Below are 22,568 nucleotides of genomic sequence, written 5' to 3'. Positions count from 1 at the left end.
CGGGGGTCGTTTTCAGGTGCTTCACACACCATAGCGTGTGTCTTCTCTGTAGGAACTGTCCCTGAATATTCAGGAACTTTTACAGGGGTGTAAATCCCTGCTCAGGGAGACTTTTGAGCAGCCCTGAAACTAGGTGGCTCCTGCAGTGGTCTGAGACGTAGCCTAAACGAGGCGTGAGCGAGATTTGAGTGGAAGTCAAAGCACATAACCCTAACCCTTGACAGGGCAAGACAAAAGAGGGCATATAGCCGTATCCCCCAGTCTGAAGCAGATCAGTCACTATTTAGCAATGGATTTATTGTAGGCTAATTTTACTTTGCTTATTATATGGAGACCTATAAGAATGCATCATGAAAATGAGTGATGACAGACTAGGGCACACTGATGAGCCAGTTCTTGTGTGGCACTATATCCCCCTCTTGTGGTTAATTGTGAGACATGCATCTGCTTCTTGTCAACAAGGATAGATTATGACAGTCATTTTTGTGTGTTCCATAACCATAAAGGGCTTTTATTGGGACATTTCACTGTCAGAATAAAACAAAACACACAGAGTATTCTAAAAACATTTTTATTTTGCTCTTTATGGTACATTTAACCATTTTCTTGACATTAGTTAGTGCATTACTCAAATGCAGTAAACCACATATAGTTTAAATACCTGACTATATTTTGTGTTTCATTGTTAAGTAAACAGACATTTAATTGTTTAAGATCACAAATAAACATTAATCTGACATTTTGCTACCTAAACACAGGCAACCTATGGATGGATAATACTGACTGCATTTAGTGAATAACTTTGAATGTAATAGCAGCAACTACATTCATGTACATATATGTATCTAAATATTCTGAGCACACCAAGTTTGTTAATCTTCAACAGCCAAAGGGGAAAAAACATGATTTCTCAAAGTACTTGTCAAATTATGGACTCATTTAAGACTCAAAGTAAGACTCAAAACCTCTAAGCACTTCATTATTAGTTTCTTATTTTATATTGTGTGATGTTATTGTGATCATACTGAGTGAAAACACACGTCACATAGTCATGACAAATTGATTTTCAATGCTGCAAGCAATGCTTGGGTCAATGTGTGATTAACATCTCAAAAAAAAGGAACAAAACAAGAAATGCCTCAGATTATCTGGGAGATTTTGCCATTTAAGTTGTAACCTAACTGTAACTTCTGTTATGTTATAACTGAAATTGCATTATTTCACAATTAACATTCTAACAAATAAAGTGCATAATTATTTTTCTTTTTAAACATTGATATTAAATAATAAATTGGGCTGATAGGTGAGTGAAAGAAAAGTGATGATGAAAACAAAATCAGTTGTAAGACTATTCTTCTCATAAATAATCTAAGTACTCATATATTCAAGTAAACCAGGTTGTTGCAGCACTATCCGAACAATTCATGTCTGTTCCCTGAGTAGGGATGGCTGTGTTGCCCCATGTTAGCTGATGTTGACCGCTCCATATGATCAGGCTTCAACATGCTGTCTCATACACAATGCATGTTTATATGCATATATATTGATGGCAAATCTAGGTGGCTAAAAAACAACAGCTCAAACAGCCGACAGGATCCCAACTGTCCTGGTTTTCATAAAACCTTGTGTAATTAATTTGATGTACTCCTACGTCTTCTTCCATACAGATATAGATATCCATGTTCATATACGTGTATGTTTACAGTTCAGCCGCTCATTGGCTGGGGGCCTCTGTAGTCCCGCTCTTCTCGCTAAGTGATTGGCTGTCCGACTGTAGTATCTCCACTGTGAAGCTGACGGTCTTCGAACGAAGGAAACTGTAGGTGTTGTCAAATCGTAGGACATCTGGAAATCACAGAAAGGAAAGATGTGCAACATGTAGCAGTTGACTGTCCACTTACACCATGTCAACATTACATTGCCATACATACTGCTGTTGAATGAAAGCTATACATTTTTTATTGTATATAGCAAGTATGAGTCCATTCAACATGGGTCACAATGTTAAATTGTGTTATTCCACTGCTTGGTTGAATTTCCCATTGTCCTACGTAATTTAGAACGACCATTAACCATATGTTATTTGCACACCTATGAAGTAGATCCATTTTGACGTTCAGAACATGTCAACATTGTAGCATATGACGGAGGTGGCTTTTAGCTAGATGGATGACAGCAGGCTAAGTAAAATAGCGATGTTTCCAAGCTAAAGTTCATCAGAATCTTGGGATACGCCCGCTTGACAACGGGAGAGATAGAACCAACGACTGGCCTTTGGCCGTAGCAACCATCCATTTAGAACTAGTAACGGCAGTTTGTCCTGCAAGTTAAGAAATTAGTTGATATGTGTTGGAAGAAAGTAGTTCTACAAACAGATAGATAGATAGATAGATACTTTATTGATCCCCAGGGGAAATTCAAGACAAGTTTTAGCGATTAAAACGTTGAAATTGTAACAGGAAATGAACACAACGCAAGTGGCAACAGTGGAATAAGCGGGATAATGGACTGCACGGTGGTCTGTTCACAGAAGTTAATGCACTTACGAGGTTTAAACCGCTTCGCGTCGGGGCCGTTTTACAACCTCGACCGTGCATTAACTTCTGTGAACAGACCACCGTGTCGTCCATTATCCCTTACTTGAATCATAATATAATACATATGTAAATATAAATACACCAAACATGTGTACACAAAAAACAGGCCCACATTTTAAAAAATGTAATGTATTCTTTTTTTGTGTCTGACCATTGTGACCAACTCTAGGCCTACTGTAACTAGCGCATAGCTGCTCTGCTGGCGATCCGGGCGAGTGCTGACGATGTAAACCTTGTTGTTTGTTTGTTTGTTTTTACTTGTCGCGTGCATGAGTGATTGTCTAACCTGTTTGCCGCCTTACAAAGTTTAAGGGCTATTCTCTCCCTGTATCAGGGTCATGTCCTGCATGTGATTGTTGTCCTGCATGTATGTGACAGTTGTCCCGTATGTATGTGATTGTTGTTCACAGCGAATGCACTTTACAGCCCAAGACAAATTTCCCCTTAGAGGGAAAATAAAGTTTATCTTATCTTATCTTATCTTAGTGGAGCAGCCATTGCCTCTCACTTGAGAAATGGTTTGCCTGGGTTTGATACCCAACACTGTGAGTCCTATAACTTTGGAATAGTGTCAGCTCAATCCCACTGACTTTGCTTTGCTTGGATTTACTTACACACTCCCGGGTCGGCACACGTAAGGGAGCCCTCCTCTGGCACCAGGTGGGCATTGTACCTGTCACTGGCCACCATTTCCTTCATCTGACTGGCACGCTGCCACTCACCCAGCTTGGCCTTCATGAACACCCCAAAACCAATGTCTGCCCCATCGCTGGCAAACTGCCACCTGGGAGAGAGAGAGAGAGGGAGTGGGAGAGAAAAGGGTGGGTGAACAAGTAAGAGAAAGCGTGTCTTGGTCTTTTTGTTCCTTTTGTAAGACTTGGTTGTCTGCAGACACTGGCAGTCTCAACAGGAAAATACAAACAATGTAGATAATAAATGTACTGGATAGCTGCTAAGAGATAATCATGTCCACATGCTTAAAAATTTACTGAAAAACTATGAGTAAGTAACAAAAGTGTTTTTAAACAACATTCCCTAATTGAGTCTTGTACATTGCCATTAAAATCAATGTCCAAACCTAAGCCTGTTTGTAAACATATATTTTCTTGTTTATTCAAATACACAGTAGACCAAGGGGTTTTTAACTGATTGTAACCAAGGGACCACTATTCTGACCGAGAAACAAACTGAGGAGGACCACTGTTGTGAGGAGTGACATAAAAACAGTGATTACCCCAGTGCGATGTTATCGTTCATTCATGCCTAGCCAGGGACCACCTGCAATACCTTCACAGACCACCAGTGGGCCACAGACTATGGCTGCTGCCCCCTCACCTCAGTACAGATCCTGGGATCAGCATTTCGTACTCCAGGTGGTGAGAGGAGCCTCTGCTGATGGTGATGACATTCTCATACTGGATATTCATGGAGTCGAGCACGTAGTATGACCTTGGCACCTGCCCACCATATTTGATCTGCATCCAAAGAAACACATGGACAGGGGGCTGCTGAGAGGTTCAAAGTCAAAGTCAAAGTCAAAGTCAGCTTTATTGTCAATTTCTTCACATGTTCCAGACATACAAAGAGATCGAAATTACGTTTCTCACTATCCCACGGTGGAGACAAGACATATTTTACCAATTTTAAGTCCACAGACAAACATAACATTCAAGTAAACAAAAAAGTAAGTAAATAAGTAAATAAGAGGGCACATATAATGAAAAAATAAGAGCAGCAAAATTTGGTTGAAATTGTGCATAGACAGTCAATAAAATAAAATACTAGTGCAAAGTCAGGCCAATAAAAGGCTGAGGTAGTTCTGTTTGACCTTTCACAAAGCAATGTAATGACATGAGTGTAAATAAAGTACTTCCGTGAAAGCATGTAAAAGAAACATGGATGAACAAAAAAACACCAATAATGTTTACCTGTTTACCTGTGGTTTTGAAATAAATCTAATCCAATCTATTTTCTTTACAAAAGTTAAAAAAATATATACATATCATTTCAAAAATAAACAATTTATCAGAGATGATTACATATATTTTTAGGAATGTTACATCCCAACTTCATATGGTCACATTTCACTAATATGTTGCTTGTTCACAATTTGCCTAAATTGGAAGCTAGGTCTTCTGTAGGCTTCACTTTTAAAGTCGCTGCAGAATGTAACCATCTTCTCTGTGTCATCTCTACTTCATTGGCTAAAATAGACCACAGGACTGTGTATATTTAAGACCATTTTTCTAATGGTGAAACACTAAGTCTCCTCCAACACAATATCAACACAGGAGGTGGCACACTAGTAGGGTGTGTTTAATCAGATGCAATATACATTATTTATCATCAATGATATGATTGATTTAGTTTATATATTGTGATGTACTGTAATAAAAACAACGACTCATGTAACAGTATTGTATGTTTGAATATTACCATAACTCCATCTATTCAGTATTATATAATGTAGTACTTACTTACCTTGCAAGCTCTGCACTTTGGAAATGCACATGGACATTAGGACACTGTACAACACCTTTAAATGTCCAAATAAATAATAGATTTGCTCATTTGAGAGTTTCATAACGTGATGACAATCTATTCTGCTTTTTCTCAGTCAGTTGTTATCAAGCTTGCACAGAGAGCCTAACCTTATGGATGACAATTTACTTTGGAAATGTTGTCATTTGTCAGTTTGGTTATCTGTTATGGTTATCCGTGTCGTACACAGATGTTAGAAGTAATGGCAGATAATGAGGACTCATTCAAAGGAGTTGTCATTTCGCTGATGTACTTTTGGTGTTTCGGGTTTGGGCGATCCATCCCAAAAGCACACTGAATAGAATTTATGGAAATGAACTTAAAAAAGTGATTTATTACGGCTTATAGTAGCATAACCTTTCCCAGTAGTGTACATCAGACTTGGCATGTAACACTGAAAGAAATATACAATTTCAAGGACTGAATTTACCCCTGAAAAAATAAATACTGTGCATTACTTCCTCTGTCCTCAGGTTGGAAGATTTTAAAAAGCTATTGAAGATGTCTGAAAGTATAATTATTTGTCTGTAAATAACAGAAATCTCTTCCTGTTTTTGACACTGTAACCCAGTGCTCTTTACTCTTGCTGAATAAAACTCCCTGCAGAATTTTTTTGAATTACCGCTATATACGATATATAATTGGATTATACATACTGTATGGATTTCACTGCTGTTTGTCTCTCATATATCTGCATCAGTATTGTTTTCCCTAAGGAGCATGTGTAAAACAAGCATTTGCAAAACAAGTATGTGTAAAACAAGCATTTGCATGGCTCATGCAATTCAAATGAACAACACTTTGTCTGTGGTCATTTGCATGTTTTTTTTTCAGGAACTCAACTCAACTGTTGTTAGTACAGTATTAGAAGTCAATTTGTATCCTCTTTTGATATCTCTTCTTCTGCCACATGAGTCTTTCTGTTAGCACAGGTATTCAGATTAGCATATTCTTCAGTACAATTCTACAAAAATCTGTCATTTGAGAGAGAGAGAATTTTGAATGAGATTTATTGGAGATTGTAGACACATTGTTAGTTGAACATTCAGGGAGGGATGGAGGAGCGGGGGGATGTCACGTTCACTTGTCACATGTAGGACCTGATCTTTTCTCAGAACTGCAACAGACTTTCCTGCAAGAGTTTCCATTTGTATCCAAACACACAAGAGCAATTCTACTTCCTCTTCCATCACGGTTTATACATTGTGATAACACTTGTACAGGCACACTCCTTTAGTTAATTTGTGGACATTGTATCGAGGGTTACAAACACATGAGTACTGAACAGTACCTTCCCTTTGAAATGTTCTCCATTACAAATTATATAAACTAGGCCAATAGTGATATTGGATACAAAACAGAATGGTTAAATGTGACAGTGATTCAGTCAGACATTTCCACACTCGTTTATGTTTTTTCCAATTGTTCATCCATCCAACCGTACTCCTATGCTAGCTAATACAAACAAATAAATAAAACAAAATGGACTTGTGAAAGCTCACTTCACCAGAAGCTGTGACTTCCCACAGCTTGTTAAAGGTCCTGTGAGGCTTTCTTGGGAGCTCCTTCTTCTCCTGATGGTTGATTGTACCTTTTTCTATGTATCTACAAAAGGGGCAGAGACAACATGTCTACGGTCAGTCTGGGAAAGGTTAACCAGGCCTGGCCCTGCAGTGGTCTACCGCCTCAGGTCTGTGCCCAGAGCCCAGCCTTCCAACCACATGACTGATGAGTCAGCAGAAAAGAAAATGGTGTCGTGACCAAGCTTCAGCCAGGAAACCAGGGTGGTTCTATTTCAGAATGAGTACCATGGCAATTATGGAACTCTCATTGGGGTGGTTAAAAAAGGGTTCAGGTAATTGTACAGTTACCATTCTGGCCAGTAGCCTATTTGAAATCTCTTAATTCATCACAATGGGTCCTGAACCTGCACCCACTGGCTAAACAGTGTGAGCAGACCATGCCCCAAAACAAAGTGTTCTACATAAGACTGTTCCAAGTAGAACTAAACACAATGATAATAAAAACAACTACTACTCGGAGTTATTTATAATAAATAAAACATGTAATCAATAATTTACAGAGGACAAACAAATGAGACAAGTAAGTCTCTGGCAGAGAGTCTTGACAATATTGTGTCTTTTGCTACTTTAAGAAAGCCTGACACATTTCACATCAGTGTACTATGTCTGCAGGCAGTATCTGTCAACCGCCGCGTGACTGACCCTTCCACCCCTTCAGAGCAGGCTGCAGCGAGGCAGGAAAGTAGATTGTAAATTGGGTGCAGTCAGGGTGAGTTACCGCAGCAGGCATTTCTAACCAGCAAACACATGATTGTGAAATCAGGAAGTAAAACTGCCATTAGCCCATGTGAGGATTCGCCAGGGCTTCCTCTTACAACAGACCCATCACGTGATGTCTTTGTGGGCCATGTGAGTGCTGGTTCTTATGCATGCTTATGAAATGGGGAAATTCCTTTGCTTAAGTCCAGTGGGGTAACTTTCCACTTTCTGGCTTCTGCACAAAAGCCCTAATAAAAACACTACCCCCTTTCATAACCAGGAAATTATAACCCACTGTTCAATGGCAAGCACTGCTACAGCAAAGGACAAAGCAAGCCTGACTATACACAGAGCGATCATATTAGTGTCATCTACAAGCAAATGGCATTACCAATACTTGCCACACCCGTGTAGAGCAAAGCATTACTCAGCTGATAAACATGCTCATCTACACAAAGCAAGAAGCACTAAAACAATCCATGGTATATGGCCGGAGGGGTAGATGGGTGCAACACATGCGGCTTAAGCAATGTCACAGGATAGGGAGTGTGGATAAACTATATATCAAGACAGGAGATGCCCAATTCCGTCCGTTCTTACCAGCCTTTCTTCGCGCATGTTTACAGGGTTCCCACAAAAATTTTTAAACATCATATTCAAGGACTTTTCAAGGGCAATACAGGCCCAAATTTCTCAAATTCTAGCAGCATACACAGCACATTTTGAGACCCTGACCATGGTAATAAAAACTGTTGCAAAACTGAGAGTTCTTATGATGAGAACTATAAGGCTTAAAAGAAGTTAATAGACAAGAATTAAAAAAAGAGAAAGGCTTGAATGTCTAAATACGCGTTGCAACCTGTTACAATAATTGTAGCCTATGTGATCTCTTCTTTTTTCTAACACAAAAAATAGGTAGGATCCATGGGAACCCTGTGTTTATTTATGTGTTGTGTATAAGCTTGCGCTTATATTGTTTCACAGATCTTGTCCAATCACATCATTAATACTAACTGATATTAATGACTGTGTATCTTGTGAAACCTTCAAAGCAAACTAGGGGGAAGTGCTGTGTGTGTGTGGAATCTAACAGTGCAAAGTAAAGGCCATCGCATACTGAGTCATATATACTAAGGGTGTGTGTGTGTGTGTGTGTGTGTGTGTGTGTGTGTGTATGCATGCGTGAGTGAGCGCGTGGGTGTGAAATTGTTGCATGTTTAAAAATAAATAGGCCGACAACCTCACATTGGATTAATTATATATTATTATATAAGGTTTCTTACTTCTTAAGGTTTCTTACTGCCGCGTTCTGTATTTGATGAATTGAAAAAAAAACTCATACCGTAATTTCCCAACTATTAGCCACGGTTTATAGATTGATTTTGCAAAATTTCATCAGCTATGAGGTTAATATAAGGTGTGTGACTGTATGCTACTGAGACATTGAATTTCCCCTTGGGGATCGATCAATAAAGTATCTATCTATCTATCTATCTATCTATCTATCTAATACACGGGGGCAGTTAATATGGTACTAATATGGTTTTGGTTTTTTTAACTTGCATAAAACACTGTCCTGCGGTTTACACACAATGCGGCTAATACACAGGAAATTACTGTACTAAATAAAGGGTTTGGGTTTGCAATGGTCTTGGGGTTGAGCACAATGTGCAGCACAAACTACATGTTGGCCCTCTGTGCAGCTTCTGTTCAGCAGCTGTGTGTGTGAATGAACTACGCAGCTTCTGTTCAGCAGCTGTGTGTATGAATGAACTACGCAGCTTCTGTTCAGCAGCTGTGTGTGTGAATGAACTACGCAGCTTCTGTTCAGCAGCTGTGTGTATGAATGAATTACGCAGCTTCTGTTCAGCAGCTGTGTGTGTGAACCTGTGCCTCTGGGACCCCTGGGGTCCTGCACTCACCCTGGTCCTGCAGCGTGGGTCTCCGTCCGGGTCGGTCAGCTTTCCCCCGTAGACGGCAGGAAGCTCCTCAGGGTCGATGTGTCGCTGCAGCACCTCCTTCCAGTTGGCTGCAGTACACACACACACACACACACACACACAAAAACACACCAGAGCAAGCAAACCAGTGGGCCAGATGTCAGTTGAGTGAGAGACTGAGTGAGCTGGCTTGTGAACAAACACTGAAGCGATGAGATGCTATGTGATAAGGGAAAGAAGCGAAACCTCACCCCCGAGGACGATGATCTTGCGCTGTGTGTCTTCGCTGAGGAAGTGTTTGACCAGATTGTATGCCACAGGAAATATCTTGGGAGCTACAGAGATCAAAACTTAAAGTTAAGTAGCATCAGGGAAGCAATAAGCTCAGTGAGTAAGAGGCATCAGCACATGCATTACTTTGGATAAAAGCATCTGGTCACATAAACATAAACATACAACAATACAAGCACTACTTTGCAATTAACTAGATGGATGGATGGATGCATACTATAAATAGATACTATATTGATCCCAAGGAAATTGAGGACAAAAGTATAAGCTAGTTTTTATAAATAGATACATATAAATAGAATAGAAATATGAAGACACAGAGATGCTCCTGAAGTTATTGATTGAGTAAGCTTACCTTTAATGACAAACAGCCTCTTGAGGCCTTCAGGATAGTTGTCCTCAAACGCAGTGAGTACCTGATGCAGTAAAGGAGAACAAGGGTGGGTTGCACCAACGTGGTTTAAATGAATCCTAGTTTAGGCCTAAACTAGGTTTAGTAAATCTAGGTTTACATAGGGGTTTAATTAAAGAATAAAAGACAGGAATAAAAAAACAAAACATTTTTACTTTTCTTGTTTTGCCACATACAAAAAACAATGACAAATCAGCAAAATCAAGTTGTCCCACATAAGAAGCAAGGGAAACCATGATGGCCATTACAAGATGAACCTGCTTGACAAATGAGTTTAAATGAATGCCCACCTCTGTGTAAGTGTCTATGGCCGGCTTCCAAAGATGTCTCATTCCCAATCCCTCCAGGTCATAAATCATAGTAATCGACTCAATGTTTTTACCCAGCTGAGATGGGAAAGGGACGACAGGATGGGAAAGAGGATGGAGATTAAAGATAAATAAGACTCACTATATCTGCAAATGTCAGGACAAACTAAAATGAGTCATGTTCGAAAACTAACACAATATTATAATGCATTTATGTTTATAAATAAGACATTTAGAAACAGAGTGACATACTGTACAAATAAAATATTTGCAACTTATCACAGAGGAACAGTTAAGTTATTCTATACGCACCATAGCACATCACAAGATTCATAGGACGACATGCAAATTGCAATTTTATTTCTGTTATGAGTGGGTCTGCACTGAGGTGCACAGACAGCGAGAGGTACCTTCTCACTCTGCAGGTCACACTCCTTCTGCAGCATCTCACAGTCTCTGACTTTGGACTTGATGAAGTCCTGCTTGGAGGCGGACAGCAGGAGACCCTTGGGGTCCACTGGCCCGATGACATCGTACCAGATAGGGCTGCCCTCCCGGTCATAGCCACACATACCCCCAGAGAGGTGCTTCTCAATCACCTATGCAGTGGACAAGTCTACAAATCAAACACACTGATCTCTCCACATGCACGTCCTACAACCTTCACATACAGGTGCGTCCAGATGTGGGTGTAGTTTAGAATTTGAAAAGGAAATGCTGTTAGTCATCAAAGACTTGAGCCCTGCCAGTGGACTTCAAATTGCTTTAGGCTACCTGGTACAATACATTAAATAGTAAAATCACAAATAATATAAATTTAAAAAGTCCACCTACAACTATTCGTTCATAATTATGGAGCAAATATTGTAGTTGCTTAATACAACCAGCAGCTACTGCTTTGGTGCTGTTCTGGATGGAGACCTAGAAAACAATTGCATTTAATTTGTAAAGCTTGTTAAATTATGTCCATCCCCTGTCATTAGCGCAATGCACTTACGTAAGAACTGAAAGGCTGAGGTAATTCCTACTTACAGTAGCTTCCATATATTTTTTATAAATATACACAGGAGAGAAGTTAAATTCCTAGTGTTTCACACAGCAACCAAGCCTATTTACCATCAAAAACAAAATCACTAACAAATCAACTTTTGTGGGAAAAATATCACCAACAGAACAGCCTTCAAGAGCATTCCACTGTGGTTATCAATAGTTTAGCATTATATAATATTACAGGGTTCCCACTTTAAGTCAAATGTAAAATTCCATGACTTTTCCCTGATTTTCCCTGACAAAAAAACTTGAATTTCCATGACTTACTATATAATGAATGGAACAATATACTGATCAATAATTTCAGAGCAGCCACGTAGTGTTGAGATGAGATGAATAAATGAGATTGAATAAACAAAGTTGGGCTACTCAGGCAATCAGTAAAGCTAATAACCACATATACACCAATTCTGAATGTAAATATTTGTATTATTGTAGTTTGGCAAGTGCATTTTAAACTGCTACAACAAAATTCCCTGATATTCCATGACTTTGCCCCAAAAATGATAAAAATCCCTGACTTTCCATGTCTGAAATAGGCTTTCCAAAATTCCATGATATTCCAGAAATTCCATGACCTGTGGGAACCCTGCATATAGCTGTTTACCTCAGGTGGCCTCCAGTCTGTTGTTATTGTATCGACTTTCATATGCTTCCTGAACTCCAGATGCTGAAATAGAAAGGATCTGATTACACTCAAACCAAAATAACACAAAACAGGCTTGACAACAAAACAGCAGTTATCTCCATAAAGCACTGAAATATTTATTTGAGTGGCACAGTGTTTTCAGGCTGGAGAATCAGCCACAGAAACAGAGGAAGACTTAACCCATTTGGGGTCCTTATCAGACCAGATAAGCAGCTAAAACCTTAATTACACCCATTATTTTAGTAATTAGTTGTGTGTAATTATCACACCCAATATAATATCCTTTGATTCGTCAGCACTGTCCCATTAATCACCCCAGAGGATACTGACAGAGAGCTTTAACAGCTGCAGCTCAAACAAGCCAACAACCGAAAGACATGGCACTCACTTAATACATTACTTTATTAATTCATCTGATATGTTTTCATCCAAAGTGACTTGAAAATTAGGAATAGCATTCAAACTACAGTATAATAGAAGACGTAAGCAGGCATCAAAGACTAGTCTACGATGTATTCTGTTTAGAGGTAATCCATACAGGATTCTGTTGATATATTGTTGAGATATTGTTACTCATTGTCAGCCGCAGCATGAGGTTGCACAAATCAAGGTGCTATTTAAGCAATATTAAAGGAACCATATGTAAGATTGTGGCCAAACCTGATACTGCAATCACTTTCAAATTACTGAAGAGCGGTGTATCCCCTCCCCCTCCCCCCTGACTCGAGGTTGCCAACCCGGATGCCAAAACACTACTGACTTCGTGATTACTAGATAGGTGGAGGGTGGCGCGTCAGGCCAAAACACAACATGACTGCAAATTCACTTTTTAAATGACAATATCCTGGCCGGACTACTGTTGTCAATGATATTAGTATTTGAATTGATCATGATTTCTTAATGTCTAGTGACTTATCAGGGCCATTTTATGATTAATTGAAATACATTTCTTACATACGGTTCCTTTAAGACTGGGCTTTACTGCAATCAGAATGCTGAGGTGCTTAGTGGTTAGACGTGGCCTCAACCCAATCATATTATTTCTTTTTTTTTAATGAATTCTATTTTGCCTTGATGGTGTCTAATTTGCTGAATCAACCCCCTGAGTAATTAGCAGGGCATTTGATCTGGATTTGGTTTCCAAAGAGCCTTGTGTTGTTTTGCTCATTTAAACCAGTAAGTCCAAACCTATCCATGCAAAGCCTAAGGCAGTGAGAGGAGGGAGACATGGGATACCTTTCGCAGCATGGCCTCCGCTTTCTGAACATTGAAATTTCTAGCTGAAAAAAGAAACAGTGGTAGTAGCATGGAGATGGGGAGATAGAAATAAGAGAGAGATTGAGACAATACAGTTAAAAGACAATGAACATTACTGGTAAGATACACATCTAAATGTACAGGCTGTAGGCTCAGACAGACTTATGTGGGGTTGACCAGTTTAGTGTGTTATCTGCTAACACATAAACATGCAAATAAATACAGGCAGGGTGTACTCAAATATGATGGTTACAATGCAATGACCTGCACAGACATGTAGCCTATCATCGAAGGAAATACTATGGCAAAGGAGAAATCAGGAAAGCTTAGGCTTGATGCGGTTTCCTTGGAATAAATATTAATGCCAGGAGCTTGCAGCACAATGCAGCGTTATGGGGCTAATGAGTGAAATTCAGTCCAGTCATGCTAATGCGCAGCTAAGCATATTTCACTTCCCTCATAGTGGTACGACAGAGATCCACAGTACCTAATGGAGTCACAGATTAGAACATTTAATACTTAAAAAGTGTAGCAGGGCATCACCCCAGAGTGGCGATTCAGTAGTTGTGTGGGTCTAGTTCAGGATGAACAAAATCTCCCCTACGTAATTCTCTCAGTATAATAGGCAGGTCGTAACACATAAAAGGCTCATAGACACAAAGAACTTACAATGTCTATGCTAGACAAAGATGAGAGAAATATAAAGAATGCTCTAAAGATGAGAGAAGAATAAAGAACTTAGAGATCTTGCATCTAGGTTCTTGTCGAGGATTCTTTCAGAGGAGGATAACACCAGAAACTGACTGGAGAGCGAATGCAGTCTGGTTTGAACAATCGAATTCTCTTGTCTTTCAAAGCATGACATAAGAGAGAAATAACTTCATCCACGCTCTTTGTTGGTGAGGAGTGGGACACAAGAGATTTATTGTTTACCTCAAAATGGGATTTTTTTTTTTTTGGGGGGGGGGGGGGGGGGGGGGGGTGAAAAAAGCATACACAAAACGTATGGTTTAACAGTCTACAGGAAAATAGCCAAATTTTAAGGGTTCAACAAGGCCTTCAATAAGCACTTTCTATGTAACAAAGTGATAACAAATCACATGTGCTTCACATCTTGTCTGTCTCCTTAAATATATCCATTAATGCCTTATCCCGTCTGCCTCTCAAATAAATAACAACGACCTAGTGCTGAAAGGGTCTTTAATTGGATACATCCTCTGGATTATGCTCCTGTCGTAGTGAATGGACCCTATGTGACAGTTAGACAGTTAGCCTTGACGGCGCTGCTGTCCTACAACAATGTGGACTTTAAGCGTGTAATACTATCTAAGTACTGGACAGCTGACTGTAGCCATTAGGGTGTTTAATGTGGAGCTTTGTGGATCCACAACTCAGACCTAATGCTCGCAGGGAGTTGGACGTAAGGATTTAACCCACATCTTTGAGAAAGAGTGAGTGAGAGTGCAGTGCAGAGTGAGAGTACTGCATGTGTTCATCCATAGTATCTCAGGTTTCATCCTAGATAGTAGGTCTAACAATTATTGTACTGTCTCAGAAATAAAATAAAAAAAATCCAGAAATGAAAAGAACCCAGGGTGCAAAGGGGAAAATAATTCAGAGCTGGGCACAACCAACAATAATGCACCACAATAAGTGCACAGAGGTGTAAAGCACAGCGAACACTGGGCACCATTGTCATTGACTTGACCGATACATTCAGCCGTTTGTTTCGCAGTTTTAATCTGATTAAACTGCAGATTAGCACTGATTCAGCCCAGCTTGTCTTCGGCCTGTGGCACAAGGCCTGCGTTTCTCAAGCCTCATTCACACAATGAAGCTCGCGAAGACGAGAGCTACACAATGCATGTTGGTCTGTGTGTCGTCACTTAGCCTAAACTATGATAGCCTGATAAGTGGCCACTGTAACTACAGCTGCAATTGGCTGTTGATGTGAAACTCAACTCATGTAATCAAGAATTAATTACTTTAATATATAACAACTGAACCCACTGTACTATACTGTATTTGGTGCAAAATGATGAGCATAGATGCAAGCGATAATGGAAAACAGTCTTGAAAACTTGACATCAGGCCTGGCACCTGTCTGCATGTGGCACAGGTTGACTCATTCAACTCACTGAACAACTGCTGTCTGTTCAGCTGAATAAGTGGACTGGAAAGATGTACTATTTTGCCTCTCACCTCTGAGCCACCGTAGCAGAAAGTGGTCGCTCTGTGACGGACACTCGGGAAGGATGTCCTTAACCCTCTCACGAAACTAACATGGACAGTGGAGAAGAAAAGAGAGCAGCCATGCGAAAGCCATGGAAGAAGGCATAGGGGACAATGTAATGTCAACAAATGTGAATCTACTCATTAATTCTCATCGTAAATCAAGTTTTGCCACAGACAGTGACCACTATTATCTATGTTTTACAGATTACAGACTACATTACAGCTACTAAGAAAAAGGCTAAAACTAAGAACATGCTCCACCATTTACAGTGTCAAAATTAGTCTTATTGGGGGTCAGTGATGTAAAATGCAATATTATAGTAGTCAAAATCATAGGAGCTACACTGCCGGGCAAAGGCAAAAGGAAGAAACTTCATCTTTGGTCGAAAATTAGTTAGTCATTTTTGTGATATTCAAGACCTCCTTTACCATGTGGAGAAATATCTTGAGTCAATTTGGTTGTTTTTATTATTATTATTATTATTATTATATTATTTATTTAAACAGTACCTCCCAAAAGCCTAAGAGAAACCGCTGACGTTGAGTTAAGGTCAGTTAAGGTAGTCTGCCTTTGTTTAGCCGTGCGCTGAGGTTTAGTTAAGGTACTCTGCTTTTGTTTAGCCATGCATCAAAGTGAAGTGCCTTGGCACGGCTCTTTATTTGTTAGCAGATAATACAAAGGCAGAGTACAGTAACTTCCCAATAAGGGTCAAAGGTTAAGTTTGAGCCCAAGATTTCTCAGTTACACACGCTGGCGAGTAAAGGTCTTTTGTCTTTGCAGGGCAATAACAGGTGTAAAATCAGGATGTTAGCCAATGTTATTGTAGCTTGTCAATGAGCGAAGTCTACTAATAAACAAGAGTAATAATCTTACTTAACCAATGTAATGTATGACTGATTCAGATAAACCCACACTAGGAAAGGTGAATATCTGACATCTTAAGGCATTTCCGAAATATAGCCTATATGGTAAACAAGTCATTTAACAGCCTCAAACAGTTGCCAAATTAATTATGTTCATCTATGGAATCATACTGGTTTGTTTAAAACACGTGTAGGCCTAGTAGCCTACACTACAGCCTACAGGACACTGGTAGCCTACTACAAACTGGTGTAGCTTGACCACGAATAAGCGTCACCATACTTGTGCCACAGTCATTACATAGCTGTAGTATTTGAAGAACCAACAGGTTGGTTTACCTGTTCCAAAGCGTCAGCCTGTTTTGGGCTCAGGTTGCCGACATGTCCACTCATGCTGGCAGTGTATTTTGACAGTTCGCTAGAGGCACAGACCGGGAGAGAAGTTCTTTTTCCTCCCTTTAGTGCAGAGGCTCTTGATGGAGGCAGCCTTTGGGGGCGCTCACAAGGTCTTCAACGCGTATTGCGCTAATAACAGTAAAACGTCTGTCTTCATTGCTTGAATGATGAACAACACAAATTAATATTATATGATAGATAAACTATATCGACACAGCCTAATGATTCACCTCCTTACCATCGATGCAACGCTGACACTTGTTGAGCTGCCAGGCATCCTGAGTGGATTGACTGTTGCCTGCCCTTGCGCCCCCTCATCAATGTGTGCGAATGGCAATTCCATGAGGCATGCCAGTGATTATTACGGTCACTGATGCCAAGTTGTGACGTCCACTAGCTTTGTAGCTCTGTATTGTAGGTCTAAAGCTTCAAATATAGCTTTGTCGATAACCGAACTAAATCATGTATTCTTTTAAACATTAAAATCTTAACATGCGCAACAACATGTTCTATTTTTTTTTTCAGAGCTTAGCAGCATCGTCAGAAGGCTACTTTAAACTTTTTTTCTTTCCGGCAGATGGCGACCTATAGCACAACTCTATCCAGCCTTTTCCTGTGATACCAGGAAGTCATTTTGTTTACATTCTGCACAGCAGTCTCCAGTAGCTACATTTCCAACAATAATGCAGGGCATTTAATATTTACCAATACTCAGTCGTTGTTGTTACAGTTCATCATGGGGTCCAAAGCTATATCTGCTCAGCTGATTCTGTTTGCGTCTATGTTTTGCTTGCGTCTGATATCCGCTGAACAGGTAGCCTTGGTGGAAATCTCTCTGCAGGGACGCCAGGCCATCAGTAGCACTTTACGCGGAGAAGTGATCGAGGGTAGTTTAAGCGACAAGAGCCCGGATAGAAAAGAAAATGACAATCTTAAAGGAGACCTGCGATTAGTAAGTAGACTGAACCGAAATGTGATGTCGTTGTCGGGGGACGCAGCATTGCGCACTGCTCTGTCAAAACCACAGTAGCCTATCCCCTGTCTGTGTTTGGTTTAGTGAATCAGACGGGACTCTTAATTCACACGGTCTAATGCTATGCACCAAGCTTGTCATTCAGCAACATCGCGTTGCCTGTCTGAACAGGCGTCTTTATTGCACATAGCGGCCAGGCCCTTATTACGCATCATTTTATTTTATTTTTTTCACCAGCTGCATGAAGATGAAACCCTAAATGCCGACGAACGTGAGCCAAAGGAAGATAGTAAGGCAACGAATCCTTGGATAGGTGTCGTCCCTGTCGAAGTGGAAGATGGCAAAAGTCCCGTTGGTAGTCAAGAGTCCTTCGCAACTGCCATGGTCAATAAGGTAGGCTGAATAACACGAAAAGCTGCAAGTATTTAAATGAAAAGCCCACACACAAAATGAAATTTGTGAGTATTTGCCATTAAATTAAATGTCAGTGTAGTAGATTTTTTCCCCCTGTGTAGCAGAGACAAAGTTGTGTGAGTGTAATGTACCATTCCCAAGCCTTGCATGTTAGGTCTGCTGTCCAAATTAAATGATGGCCATTTCCACATTGAGCTCATAGTGCTAGATCATTCCATCCCTTGTAGTAAACTATCTTTAGGTTTGTAGGGCATATCATAGGGTATTTCTTGTACATGGAACCCTAGTCTTAGACTGAAAGAGAATTACACTGAAAAAGAGCTTTTAGTCAAGGACTCCATGATGTGCCTTGATAGGCCTACTTAAAATGTTAATTTGTTTGTTTTAAGATGAAGCGAGCACTTGTTCTAGGAGCATCTGCACTCATTATCCTGGCCCTCAACCAAAACACTGTCCGAGAGGTAAGTGCAACACCGATTTCAGCTCTAGAATGCACCATGTGATAGCCTGATGCTTATTCAATGCTGTTATGATGGGCACAGATGATGTAAACATGCCTTTCTTCGATAGATGGATCTCTCTCAAGTGCTCTCAAAACCAATCATAGTTATTCAGACATCGGAAAATGTCACAAAACTCATTGGAGCACTCCTTAGGTAATCTCTGTAAAATGTTGACCTTCTTTCTTACTGATTCAATCTCTGAAACTGAAAGCATGGACTAAATGTAAGTTCTCATCTGTGTATGCACAGGGGCCTGCACGCCACTGCGAAAATCACATACAAGACCTTTCTAAAGGACAACTTGGTGAGGCATTTACCATGTTACTAGGTCAATCTGGAGGATGCCACTAATGCATGATGGTGGTGAATTAACACATTTTAATATTAAATTTGAAACATTACTCTGGAATTCAGGTTCATGTCACCCATCATACACATATGTGATAACTGATGATTAAATGATTTACTCTTACTTCCTGGTTACAGGGGGCCACTCTGACTTTGTGGTCGAGCTGTGGGCGATCGAGAGGCGGTCTGTACGGAGAGTGGCAAGGGGTCATCTGTACGGGAGAGACCAACTCCCAGGTCCAGGTGGGGGGACAGCGACACTCTAAAAAATAAAACAAGTTTGTACTTCCATCAGTGTTGAAATCACAACCTTCCCCAGTGTTTTCCTTTGAAAATACACACAGGACAGTGTTGTGTTGTGTAGTGTACAAGCAAGTGTTGTGTGTGCAGTACACCTGATGAATAATTTCCCAAACAACACAACACCAGAACCACCTGTGTCATGGGTGTATATATGTGCACAGCATTGTAAATGTAAATGGATGTAAGTGAAATGAATACATTCAAATGTAAATATGGCTTTCTTACAGAAATATCTGCAGCAGCTGTGGAACACAGTAGTTCTAGTAGCGCTCATCCTCTGTACCGGTGTTCTCGTTCATGCTCGCTGGCAGTATCAGGACAACCAGTTCAGTGACGACCTGGAGGTAGGCGACCCACAGGTGTCATGCCACAAAGAACAACATGAATCCAGAATCCTGCGATCTTCAATGTCTGTCTCTTTCTGTTTATAGTTACTTCCAAAGCAGGACATCATCAAGAGGCTGTCGGCTCTGAAAACAAGAACTTACATTCAACCAAAGACATGGGGGGACCCGTCACAGCCTACAGAAACAGACAACTGTGCCGTTTGTCTAGAACAGTTCAATAACAACCAGGTATGACTTTACTTTGAGATACTTTTTCAAGGGGAAAAAATGGTCTTCAGTTTTAAAGTGTGGTGACTGTTCAACATCTTGCCTTAGCCAACACTAAAAAGAGATATCCAGTGATTTTTCCACATAGATCTGTTTCTCAAGGTCATCCAAGGGGGTATTCCAAGTACGTGGTTTAGTGACAAACCTGGGTAAGTTAACTCAGAGTAAGTGGTAAACCTCCTAATAGACGAGCTGTATGGCTTCATTCTCCTAACAAAGCAATGGCATAAGGCTGTTGTTGTAGGAGGTGTATCACCCCCGTACTGTTGGTACGAAAACAATCGGTTTTAACTAGCTTGAGTTGCTGAGTTGAGTAGCCAACAGTTAGAGATTCCAGGCAGCTACAGTGCTACACTCTGGGGGCATGTTCATGAGCCTCCATGTACATGCCCCCAGAGTGTAGTGCTGTAGCTGCTTGGCTGCTTTAGCTGTTGGTTGCAACAACTCAAGCTAGGTAAAACCGATTGTTTTCGTTTTTATTTTCATACCAACAGTACTCGACAGTGACCTCAAGAAACGGAGATCTGTGTGGAAAATCGCCGGATTTCTCTTATAATGTGGTGGATTTGTCATGAGGTATTGTATTTTTAGTGAATTACGTGCCTGCTCTGTCCTGTAGTGTTTGAGAGTGTTGCCCTGCATGCATGAGTTCCACAGAGACTGCGTGGACCCTTGGTTGTTGCTTCAGCAGACCTGTCCATTATGCAAGCGTAGCGTATTGGGTGAGTGAAACAGTGATCAAGTTGAACATAATATGAAACTTAAAGTGACTTAAAATGCTGACCACTTGGTTATTCTTATGTAGTATACAATATGTTCTTGCATACTAAGTTTGCATGCAAAATCATGACTAAGATTCGAGAGTTTTCTCATGTGGGCTACTTTGTTTAATTCTATTTTCACATATTCCATGTAACATTCCATTACACAAACTCAATGGTATGCCAAGTCTAACGGAACAATGTACCCACACACAAATTCCCCACCGTGACAGTTGGAAAAAAGTCCAACAGAAAACCTTCTTTGTTATCTGCAGGTAATTTTTGTTGATAGCTGGTGGAACGTTCAGGACTGGGGCAGAAGGAAGGACAGCCCTTTTTGGACATGTGTATGTGACCTGGAAATAGACTCATGTCTTCCTGAGTACTGTACAGAAGAGATCCCTTGGTGTGAGCGGATCTCGATTGACTGCACAAACATTGCTCATACCCCAGACAAACAAACTGTGGCAGCCTGGGGATGAACAGCTGCCTGAACCACAGGAACAGGAAAGAATAGTATTTCTGTATCAATGGCTTTGAACAGTATTCTTCTGACAGTAGTCTAGTGAGTAGATTCTGTTACACTCAAGTTTTAGTACTGTATTTTTAGTTCTGCTTGTTGGCACGCAATCTTTGTTGGGTCAGTCTGTATGAAACTCTTCACCATTTAAAGCTAACGAAGGACCGATGGATAGGATGTTCTCTGCAAATATGCCTACAGTGGGCACAATAGGAATGTTACACAAATATTTTGAGCCAACTGTTGGAACTGTATAACAATATATATTTTTTATTAATGTTTTTAATCCAAAGCATGGCTATTTATACCCAGAGATGTAGACCAAGCCCCTGAATACAGATGAACTACCAATATGCTCAGCAAATACATGCAATGGAGAATTATTAATGCATATCCAATAATCCTATATTAAGTATAGGAAATAATTATACTATATATTTTGTCTGTTATGAAACCCTACAAAACCCTAACAGCATGGTCAGTGTTCAAAATAGATGCTCAATATGATGGGTAATGTGGGCTGTTTTACCCAAACATACACCAGAACAGTGTTTATATGCACACAGGACTTAACATGGTGTATTACTATGAGTTCTTAACATTTCAAGGCACTCCAATAGGCCAGAAGTCAGGTGAACAGTAAAGGAATTTGTCCATTTTAACTCCTCCACAGCAGCGCAGAGGCTCATTATGACATACCTCTTAAAACAATTCTGTACTGATGTTGGGATACAACCTTTAAGCAAATACAAAAGGGTCAACCTCTGACCTAAGGGAAGGTTGGAAGGTCACCTTCCACCACGAGATGTTCAACACGTGTGTTCTCACGTGCTGGCTCAAGATTCTGCGGACATTTAACAAATTGACAAGGAATAAGTGCTTCAACTATTTATTTTGTTGCCCCCCCTCCTTATCTTTTACTCTTGCTTCAAGAAAAGCAATCATAAAAATGTCCTCTTACAAAAAAAAGCATGTTGTTGAACATTGCATGATGGCACTCACTACGTTTTACTGGAAAATTCCACCTAATGATCTCACCCGCAGTTGACCTCAACGGCTAGCTGATGTTTACGAGCTAAAAGCCTTGAATGCTTGTCAACTAGTCTCTACAGCCTCTGTAAAGACCTAAGGTTTGGAAATGTCTACAATCACAGCATGGCAGAGGATACCTTCACACTCACTCTCAGACACGCTCACACACACACACACACAACTATCAGGGAGAGTCTGCTTGGACCGGTCTTCACCTGTAAACTCTTTGATTTCATTTGTTGATCACTAAAAATGTTGCAAGAGTTGTGTCTCGTCTCTCT

At 40.3% G+C, this 22,568-nt stretch overlaps 2 protein-coding genes across 7 annotated transcripts; one reads left to right on the top strand and one right to left on the bottom strand.

The window, feature by feature from the left end:
• Positions 1-555: 555 nt before the first annotated feature.
• On the bottom strand, positions 556-19,720 carry sec14l8 (SEC14-like lipid binding 8). 5 transcript variants are annotated; one of them, XM_076269702.1, is made up of 14 exons: positions 19,586-19,720; positions 19,183-19,319; positions 16,763-16,978; positions 15,530-15,605; positions 13,307-13,350; positions 12,029-12,091; positions 10,782-10,970; positions 10,354-10,449; positions 10,007-10,067; positions 9,612-9,695; positions 9,343-9,449; positions 3,933-4,072; positions 3,212-3,381; positions 556-1,845 (listed from the first exon to the last, which is right to left on the bottom strand). In XM_076269702.1, the coding sequence occupies exons 3-14, from the start codon at positions 16,814-16,816 to the stop codon at positions 1,715-1,717; spliced, it is 1,215 nt and encodes a 404-aa protein (XP_076125817.1). In that variant the 5' UTR covers positions 16,817-16,978; positions 19,183-19,319; positions 19,586-19,720; the 3' UTR covers positions 556-1,714. The 5 variants fall into 5 exon arrangements, with proteins under 5 accessions (XP_076125817.1, XP_076125816.1, XP_076125815.1 ...); XM_076269701.1 differs by lacking the exons at positions 19,183-19,319; positions 19,586-19,720 and adding an exon at positions 17,525-17,659; XM_076269700.1 differs by lacking the exons at positions 19,183-19,319; positions 19,586-19,720 and adding an exon at positions 17,058-17,357.
• On the top strand, positions 17,556-22,551 carry rnf215 (ring finger protein 215). Of its 2 annotated transcripts, none has more exons than XM_076269707.1 (10): positions 17,556-17,771; positions 18,030-18,185; positions 18,596-18,667; positions 18,777-18,862; positions 18,959-19,013; positions 19,196-19,300; positions 19,588-19,704; positions 19,792-19,935; positions 20,632-20,696; positions 21,011-22,551. In XM_076269707.1, exons 1-9 carry the CDS (start codon positions 17,556-17,558, stop codon positions 20,686-20,688), a joined length of 1,008 nt encoding a protein of 335 aa, XP_076125822.1. In that variant the 3' UTR covers positions 20,689-20,696; positions 21,011-22,551. The 2 variants fall into 2 exon arrangements, with proteins under 2 accessions (XP_076125822.1, XP_076125821.1); XM_076269706.1 differs by having other exon boundaries at positions 20,594-20,696.
• Positions 22,552-22,568: the final 17 nt, after the last annotated feature.

Source organism: Alosa pseudoharengus, unplaced genomic scaffold (genome assembly GCF_046254945.1).
Source record: "Alosa pseudoharengus isolate Yale_2024_CS ecotype anadromous, Long Island Sound unplaced genomic scaffold, YU_APseudo_1.1 YU_APseudo_1.1_scf_6, whole genome shotgun sequence".
NCBI lineage: Eukaryota > Metazoa > Chordata > Actinopteri > Clupeiformes > Clupeidae > Alosa > Alosa pseudoharengus.
Note: the sequence above shows the minus strand (reverse complement) of the source record. Positions and strands in the feature narration are given on the sequence as shown.